The following is a 9,873-nucleotide window of genomic DNA, read 5'->3' as shown; positions in this document are numbered from 1 at the left end:
GTTATTAGAGGTTGTGTAAAGCCAGTCAGGTATTATCGCAGGAAACCAAGTACTCTGTAGGTTCTTGCCCTTGAATATCACCCCGCAGCGCAGTTTCTTGCCCGTAGCCGACACGCACTCGATTATTGATGCCCACTCGCGGTTCTCTGGGGACTGATGGTAAGCCTTCTTCTTCTGACTAGATGCGAGCACTCTGGTGTTGGCACATACACCTAAGGCCTTCCCAGTCTCATCCATATTCCATATATCCTCAGCCCTTATGCCTAGCCTCGTACGAGTCCTCTCAAAGAGCTCCAGGAACGCGCGTATCTGTGCTGGGGTTGCTCCCTCAGCTCGAGCTGCCTCAATCTTTCGACCTACAACAGATGCGACGCGTGGGTTACGCTTGAGGAAGGCAGCCATCCAATGCTTGCCTACGGGTCTGTGGTCTCCGTTCATCCGGAGGATTCGGTTCGCCATTTCTCGTGCGCGTGCATGGGAGGGAGGAAAAGCTCGTGCGTCTTCTTCGAGTATCCATTGTACGAGGAAGTCCTCCTGCTCTGGAGTTAACCGCTGCTGGTATACGTGGCTGGCTTGGTTGCTTTGTCTGCCGCGTATGCGCGTTGAGATTGTAGATTGCGGGATGTTGTACGCCTTTGCAGCCGCCCTCTGACTTAGAAAAACACCAGCATCGATATCGCTGATAGCTGCTTGTATAGCTGCTTCACGGTCGCCCATTTTGGTTGAGTACGTGGAGAGATAACACGTGTTTTGTGTGGGAGTGCTGAGATTTGTGAGTGATCAACATCCCCGGGTGATCAACATCCCGGTCAGCTAGCTTAGTGCCCCTTATTGCCCGACCTGGTTCATGCTTGTCACTAGCGTTTTCCAGGGTAACATTGCCACCCCAACATTCCATTCTACTGTGGCTGAGCCAGTACTAGACATCAACGTCAACACACTACACTGGTATGTAGCAGTATTTGACTATAGCCGCATGTCGAACGAGAATCGTGAAGATAAAACAGACGTGGTACTTGTGCCAAGTACACCTACGGATGAAGTCGCTTGGCACACGGCCTTTCGCTGCAATGTATGCAGAGCCCGTGCTGAAGCTCACCGTCTTCGATGTTGTGTACGTTTGGCTGAGGTATAACCTCGGAAAGCAGATGCTCGTTGAAGAAACCTTGAAATAGAGCCGTCATTCTCGGTTCCAAGGTTGTTTTCACGAGTCCTACAGTCTCGTATAGTACGAAGGTCTTTCTGGGATCAGCTAAATGTTTTCGCATTGACTAGTGTACCTGCGTGAATGCGAATGTCGTAGACACAATTGTTGCCGCATGACTGTGTAGAACCGAGGAGCTTCACGGCGCACCGATGGTTGCCATGCGAGTCATAGGCCGTTCGGAACCATCTCGGCCCCACTCACGACGAGCAGATTGCCTGCCCTTAGAATAGCATCGAGTGAGAAGACCTCCATGAGATATTCAGAAAGAGTAAAAGCTTCTAAGAAACTGTTCCAAGATGGATAGCCTCCGGAGATAGAAGTTCCCAGATCCCACGTATGGGAGATTCTCCATCGCGCGCCAACCCCATTGTCTATAGCGGTACACTTACTTAATTGAGAAAGATCTGTGTCGCAAGCCCAGGCCGAGGTTTCGCCACTCTCGTCGGTTTCGAGCTCCCACCACCAACCAACGACCGCCAACTCTCCCCATAATGAAGCGCAGCCTATCTTATACCGACCCCCAGGACCAGTGGTGTAGGGACTACAAGGTCGTCATCACAAGAAAGCTATGTAGAATTTCAACGTGAGCAAACGCTTTTCTAAGTCGCATCTATCGCCCCAATAAATGTAGACATTGGCTCAACATACCTTCATTTATCATTCCAGAAGCTTGGACGCCTTGGACTCCTGGATATACACTGTTTAGGTTCATCAACTCTGTTTGCTGATAGAAGGTATCTCGTTATGCCTTGCATGGGAGGATGTAGGCTTAGTAAGAACATAGTGTCAAGGTCTTGGGCTGTCGTAACCACTCCACCAATATCTCAAATATCTTGTTCACGTAATGTTCATGTTCTTTTCCCTAATCTCTCCCGTAGAAGTGCCTTCTTTGTAGTTGTTCTTTATTCATTGGAAACAAGTGGCTGAAACTTTCGCCATACACTTCAGACACATCGAATCTACAGACTAGCTAGGAGAATCTTGGCCAACTCTGGCATCTTTCCTGCCAACTTCCGAGGCTCATCAACCAAGACTCCCAACCCAGGCACTAGCCTGCTACACTCAGTTGAGTTCGTAACAGCCAACAGGTATTACATAATGCATAAGCAGAAGCTGCTGTTAAGGAAGCCCACAGTAGCATCCATAGTACCGTGGAAGCCATAGAATTAAGCTTACATTATAGGCTTTATCCATGGTTCACCTTCGCTTACTTATCTTATTTCATGCCTAGAAGAGCCACACTATAGGGCACAAACCCCAGCAAAAGACAGGCCGCGATGCTTGCGCTGCCGATCATGGCGAGGCATCCACCACAGAAAACGATAAAGTAGAGTAGCTCAAGTGGGCGCTCGTAAAACCACATATGATCACCGTCAAGGCGATCGTTCTTCTCACACCCTGTAATTCGACCATCTGGAACGTACTTGAAATCGAGCAAAGAGCCGCCCTTGAGACCATACTTGGAGTGAATAATGGAGTTATGCAAGACCTCGCGGCAGAACTGGATAGACCAAGCCTCAAATGATGGGATCCAGTGCTGGGCAGTCGCGAGGGCAACTACAAGCCAGCAGTGACCATTGAAACAAGCGTAATGATACCAACCTGGGCGACCCATGCCCAGCTGATCACAGATGTCATCCCCGTTCAGGCGGCGGCTGCCAGCTTCAATAAAGCCAGCTGATATGTTGACGGGTGGAAGGTCTTTGAGGGCCTCGACGAAGTTGTGTCCGACGACGAGTGATGATGGCGTGATGTGCAGCTCGTTGTAGCTCAGAGACTCCATGATAGCCTTAGCCTGAGATGTCGTTGCAAAGAAGTCGGTGGGGGTGCCGATGACGTGACCGACATATCTCCAAAGCGCAATGTAGTCGTCGACCTCTTGTTGAGGTGGGCGGACGCCCATATGCGGCAACTGCTGCCAAGCGTGGTTACAACTGAAAGTGGCGAGGGCATGGATCGAGTCAAGCGTGTTCATGGGTACGCCGTGGATGCTAGTGTCATAGTAAGAGGGGCCTTTGACCTCAGCCACACGTAGCATACGCTGTTGGACCATCGAGTGCAACAAACGCACACGTATTGTAGTCTCGTGACCTTTGCCGCCAGGTTTGATGAAACCCAATGAATGTGTCACCTCGAGCACGAGCTGGAACGTCTCCAACAGCCGCCTTCGTAACGATCGCGTACTGAAGCCGCCTGTTCTCAGCAACACCTCAACTACACTTGTTGAAGCCGAGTTCTCGCCAACAAATCCCTGGAGCGCGAAGCCAATGATGCTTCCCAATGCGTAGCGATAGAAAAAGCGCTGCACACGTTCAAGCTGCTCCCAGTTGACCCAATCGGGCACTGTGTTGACCTGTGTCCAGAATTCCTCGAGTGTCTCATTATGATGCCGGTTGGCTTTGAGTGTCGCGACATGTCGAGTCGTTCTATCTGTTCTCCCCGTTGCTTTTGGGCTTCCTGCTTGCGCTGGTGGATCTTTTGGATGATGTTGACAGTAGCGGCACCCAGCTCATCGTGCTCGAAGCGAAGGGGATCAGTCTTTTCTTTAGTAGTGTGTTCTTTGGTCCAGTGAAAAGAATAATTTCCAACAGTTCGGAGGTCCTCTGCCATAGATTTAGAATATTTGTGACTGGCCATGTCTCTCCTGAGTGCGGTTGGAAAATTGTATCCGAAGTTTGAAGCTGATGTTCGTGTGTTTCTAGTATATGCCACTATTACTCGTTCGGCCGCGCTACACAAAATGCACACTAGTATTCAAGAGGAAGGAACAGGTATCGGAAGCGAACTTGAAAGATTTGTATCAGAAACTAGGCAGCGAGATTCGCACTTTGCGCTGGCTCCGATTGAAGATACCAAGGGCCTCAGTTATCTAGATACGAGACACTAGTATGCATCGGGGTTTTGTAGTAATATCGCCAAGAATTAAGGCCCCTCAACACTCCTAAAACCTCGTAAACTTAGACCCATTAACTCTCATGCGGAACACGCTACTGGTCCCATCATGTTTCCACAATTCAGCGTGTTAGTTGTTCCTCCATTAGATCGATTTAGCTGTTGACTCAAGCTAGCTGCTTTATACACTTGTCTCTTTCCATGTCAGTTTACCTTGACTTATGCCTCTCGCCTCACTCTCGACTTGCTTGTTATCCTAGCTTTATGACAAATCTTCATTTATTGCTATCGCAATACATCAGCACATGTTATAACCACAGCTATGGAGGAGAGAACCATTGTTACCATCCCTGACCTATACAAGTGCTTCTTGACACAAGAACCTAGGTCAAACAAGGGGTACCAAGCTGCTAAACTTGAGTCGGAGCGATGGCTTGCCAAGTCAGTGACTTCCGTTGCCAGATACCTGGATCCAACATTGCGCTCTAACCGCACCGATCAGAACATGCGACTTCGCTCCCAGTATGAGCAAAAAGGTTAACGCCTGCGATTTCTCCTTTTTCATCTCCATCGCGGCACCAGACGCACCTCCAGACAGGCTAAAGACTTTATGCGACTGGGGGAATTGGGTCTTTCCGTTCGACGACTGTGAGCTTCCATTCCAAGACCGATAACAAGTTGGTGTGTTTCGAGTATGACCTCTTTCCTCACTGACGGTGGAAAATACCACAGTGTTCGACTCAGGCGAGCTGAGAACCGACCTTTCAACATCCGAACGTGTTCTCGATAGCCTCATGGCCAACATGACGGGCAATCCCTTCATCGGATACAAGCTTCCTATCGTTAAGGCACATGACGATATCTACAAACGGTTCGAAAACGGCTCTTCCTACGGTACCCAGAGACGATTTGTTCGTGCTATGCAGCAATACACATTAGGTGTAGCGCACCACGTCGGACATTTCACCACCGATCACATCCCGTCCCTACAGGAGATGCTATCGACACGGCAGCTATCAGTCGGCGTCGCGCCACTCTACCATCTCGTTGAGTACGCGCATGAGATTGTGCTTCCAGATGAGGTCTTCGAGCACCCCGTGATCCAAGCACTAGAGCGCCTCGGTGCTGACTTCGTTATTCTGTACGCTGCTTTGATTGTTCTTCCATGTCATTCTATGATACTAATTGTATGCGCACCAGATCTAATGATATACTCTCGTACCGCAAGGAAGAGGTAAGCCCTGGCTCGACGATACGTGTATAAGTTATCGAGAGATAACCCTGACCTTTCAAATGCATAGTGTGAGGGATGTCCTTTTAATATGACCGCTGTCTGCCGGCTAGCCGGGCACTCAGCGCAAGAAGCTTTCGATATATTGGATTCCCTGCTTGAGCAGCGTTACATTTAATGGAATCAAGCAATTCATCATCTGCCCAGTTGGGGTGCAGATATTGACGGTGAGGTCCGCCGGTACATTGATGGCATTCAGAATGTTGTCCAGGCCAACATCAGCTGGAGGTGCGTACTTTCTTGTATTTGACTGTGTAACATGGGAATACTCTGAAAGTCAAGCATCCGCTAAAATCTTGTTCGCCCATACTCTAGCTTCCGCTCAGAGCGATACCTTGGCAAACATGCCCTTGAAGTGCGACGCACCCGTAAGATTGATGTTATGACGACTCCTCCTTACTTGAGGATTATGGAAGCCAAACTCTGCTTACTAAAGTGGCCATGCGTTCCACCAACTAGTAAGTTCCATCAACTAGATAATTATTGAGATACCACTGATGAATAATCAGCGCAGAGTACACATTCGAAGTTAGATGATTGCTTCGAGGCAGAGCAGACGGGTAAACTTGTATTCAACGTTTCATAGTTGTACGTAAAAAGAAATTGTGGTTGAAGTCGTTGAAGACTCGTAAAATGATTTATGCAAAGCATGAGAAGCAATTCATACCTGCTAACAGTGTCTTAATTACTGTCATATTAGACCTATGCACACTTGGACAAGGTAAAACAGAGAGCCACCTGACTTACAAGATACGTTCGGCTTATAGGTATGACTACCTCACCAGATGAGAACATGCGCAAAAAGGAAGAACACAAAGGGTATGCCGTATCATACAAAGTGTACATGTCGTATGTAAAAGCAAAAAGATGGGCAAAAACATACAACAGCGGGGATTCGCTAGTGGTCACCCACCTAACTACTAATCCGCCGGTACACTGCTTGTATATGGCTGAGCGGACGGGAAGCCTAATTTTCAGTGTCCTATGGTCGTATATGCAAAAAAGATAAAAATTCTAACTTATATTCCAAAGGTGGGTGTCAGCTCGTGCTGCATGGTCGCAGGTAGGATCTATCAGTGTGAGAGTCCTCCACCTTCTCTAATATATTTGTGCGCCCTACTTACAGAACATAGGCGATTGCGCGCTTCAAGTCATGGTTCGGACGCTTGAGTGGATGCTTAACGCAGATGACGCGCGTGATGCAGCTGGCGATGCCGACACTGAGTTCTAGCTCAAGCCGGAATTTCACATGCGCGTTGCGAGCAAATGGCTCCACAGTAGACTTAATGAGCTGGACCATTACGGACACAGGAACGCACATAGTGAGATGATGCAGTTTGACCCACCATTCGAATGCTGTGAGTTCTTGTAGATGAGGCTACTCGACATTGCAGAGGTACCAGAATTGATGATTTCACGCGAGACGCGATGCGCAGTGCTGTACAGCGTATGCGCAACATCAGTACAAAGATATCATAGTACATGTCAAGACAAACGCAAGTAGCTCGAATAGCCGACAACGAATGTCGCTGAATTTGATGAGTGAATAGCTCTATGGTAGTGTGATAAGCTCGACAGCGTTATTGCTAAACGAGAAAAATGGTGTTTACGGACCCCAATATGGCAGCCTGTCTCAACATCTACCTGGGCGAACAGGTAAGAGCAGACTACCAGTAAGACGCGTGTGGGTAAAGTCCAGAAAACCAGAATTAGTACCATAGTAAATTCCATTCTTTTACTTAGCTAGCTTTCGTCAAATTAGACTTATTCACACTTGAACAGTGTAAAGCACAGGCATCCTCCAATAGCAATCCACCCGTAGCGAATATTGCGCCACGTCCTCGGTACCCCAGTACGCTATGCCGTCCTGGGAGATTGGTACAATGACGACCGTTTTTGCGGAGGGTTTGTACCACGGGACATATTTGCCAATAACCTGGAACTCTAACTTCTTTATATACCAGCACTCATGTACCTTCCGTGCCCCGTACACAACCAAATTCATCACACCACTTTCAATATCGACATCATACACATTTGACTATACTACAGCCTAACCTCCAATATCGCTGCATAGGAAGGGGCTTTTGTGGTAGTGTCTGGACTCCTGGAAACGCCCAAAACAATGACGACGAGCAAGTTGCCATCAAGCGCGAAGATGGCGGACCTGGTAGATCAGTCACGAATGATTACAACATGCATCTTCGAGTCCTCCAGAGCGCAACCCAACAGCCACCATTGATGCCTCTTTCAATTCCTTACTGCCACAATCTTGTCCAAACCGACGATGCCTGGTGGCTATCAAACCTACATCAATTCCCTTCTGGCTACACTGCTTGTAGAGCGCTCATCTCGGAACGAATCCCTAAGATCCCAAGGCCTATCAGCAACAAGATTGTAGATCTCTTCTGCGCTGGCAACGCTCAACTATCCACTTTCGTGAAAGGCAACCCAGACGATGATGCATGCCTTATTCGACCATATTTGGGACGTCGGCGCCGGCACAGACAAGAGGGAAAAAGCGAATCACGCTTCCAGCGCTTCAGTCTGCGGAACGTTCCTTTACACATCGATCAAATGGAAGCCTTAGATCTGTGCGCTGGATTATATGCAGAGACTATGGCAGAGGCTCTCGCACTGATGCACTGGGGTGCGGAAATTGATGCGAACGACGTCGAATTCGTGCTAGCTCCACCGCGAAGTAAGCATACACAGTCAATGGCTTTTCAGTCTGACTATCTGGGTACCCACTGCATGTGGATCCTCGATTTTGACTGCTGTAGGCCTATGCGGATGGACGCAGAGGGAGTTGAGCAGGCCTGCGCAGCATTTTTCAGGAATGATCCCTTTTATCCAAGGCCGGGGACTGGAGAGACAGCTGATGAGGAGCTGTGGGTTGTTTTCAAGCAAAGATTCCTTAAGTCTAGTTACAGGTTCCTAGGCGGAGCAAGACAGCATATATGGTATCTTGCAGACAGGCTGATGCATAGAATTGAAGAGGATGCGCGGTCAAGATCAAGTGATAGAGACTCTAGACCTTCTCAATGAATGAATCATCAACCATGTCCAGAATTTCGTTACAACGTCGTTTCCTGAACCGCTACCTTGAATCAGTCTAGGAGATTCTACTCAGCTGCTGGATCACACAGGCGGTCACTTGCGCCTTGATCTCGAGGTCAGTTCGTATCAAGGAGAACACAATGCTACACTTCTCACACTTTTCGTAAAAAAAGATGGGTCGGAGGTAGCCTGCTAAGCGATCGTGAGGCGCAACATATGAGGCACTAAGACTGCAGAGAAATTGTTATTCATCGCCAGCTGCAATACTTCCACTAGCTAACTAATAACATAGAGTACTCCATATAGACAGGCTATCTCAACTCCAGCCAAACATGAACTAGCTCGCCATCTAAGCATGTTCAAGCTCGAAAATAACGGAAAGAGACTGCGTCTCTATTAGATGCTGCTTGACACAGCGCCAGCCCCCTTCGGCGAAGACGCCCTCCCAATCCTCCATTGTCGGGATATACGTATTCATCAGCGCATGACCAAATTCAAACCCGAGAGTGAAGCTGGGAACACTTTCCTCGGTAACTGCGTACTTGGAGAGCCCTGTCTGATTCAGGAGGATTCGAACAGTGTCGCCCAGCAAAAAGCGGCGAGCTTTGGGAAAGGCCGACCGCAAAAGTTGGAGCGAGGCAATGCAATTCTCCCGTGGCCAGAAGTCGTGTCCCATCAGAAAGCATGTCAATAGGTCTACATCAGCGAACTCTTCGCGATATTCCAGATTGGTGGCGTCACCCAAGGTGAACGACAGTCGATCCCCGAAGCCGCGTGTCACCGCATCGTTTGCGGACTTCTGCAGCGCAGGAGCAGCAACATCAATACCGAGACCTTTGGTGTTGGGGTAACGGTTCAGGATTTCCATCAAGCGTTCACCGCTGCCGCTGCCTAGGTCAACGACCTTGTGAAAACTGAAATCAAGCTGCTTCATCGCCGTCCAGAATATGGGATCGAAATGCACCGTGTTGATGTCCTTGCAGGCGTATCCGATAGCAACACTGTCCCGTGTGTAGTAATCTCCAGTCCGATTCTCCTTGCGAAGGACGTACTGCATACGTGCAAACAGTGTACCTGAGCCGAGAGCCAGCCAGTGGAAGACGGACTTCTGCGTATAGGCCTCGTCGAACAATCTGCCCGTCTGGACAATGTCTCCTTCATGCTGAAGTATGCCGACAACAACCAACGAAACCACCAACCCCTGAGTGGATTTTAGGTCCAGGCTCTGCTTAGTTGCGAACTCGGATATGTGGACATGTTCGTGCTGGCGCAGCTCTTCGAACAAACCAACTTCCCACGCAGCACCAATTGCAGCGGCCGCGATGTATGAGTTGTAGATGTTGGCCACGGCGCGCTGCGCGTCGGCATTATCGGCATTGGAGATCATGTTGATCACTTGTAGAAGAGGATATCTCTTGACGAT

The 9,873-nt window shown here is 48.9% G+C and overlaps 2 protein-coding genes across 2 annotated transcripts; both read right to left on the bottom strand.

The window, feature by feature from the left end:
- Positions 1-2,423: 2,423 nt before the first annotated feature.
- On the bottom strand, positions 2,424-3,817 carry J4E82_000761 (uncharacterized protein; the record flags this gene model as incomplete). The annotated part of the gene is made up of 2 exons (XM_051727081.1): positions 2,424-3,480; positions 3,621-3,817. The coding sequence occupies 2 exons, from the start codon at positions 3,815-3,817 to the stop codon at positions 2,424-2,426; spliced, it is 1,254 nt and encodes a 417-aa protein (XP_051593506.1).
- A 4,982-nt stretch (positions 3,818-8,799) lies between these two features.
- J4E82_000760 (uncharacterized protein) lies at positions 8,800-9,837 on the bottom strand (the record flags this gene model as incomplete). Its single annotated transcript, XM_051727080.1, has 1 exon — positions 8,800-9,837. One exon carries the CDS (start codon positions 9,835-9,837, stop codon positions 8,800-8,802), a length of 1,038 nt encoding a protein of 345 aa, XP_051593505.1.
- Between the last annotated feature and the right edge of the window lie 36 nt (positions 9,838-9,873).

This window comes from Alternaria postmessia (assembly GCF_024291825.1).
Source record: "Alternaria postmessia strain BMP 2775 chromosome Unknown scaffold_2, whole genome shotgun sequence".
NCBI lineage: Eukaryota > Fungi > Ascomycota > Dothideomycetes > Pleosporales > Pleosporaceae > Alternaria > Alternaria postmessia.
Note: the sequence above shows the minus strand (reverse complement) of the source record. Positions and strands in the feature narration are given on the sequence as shown.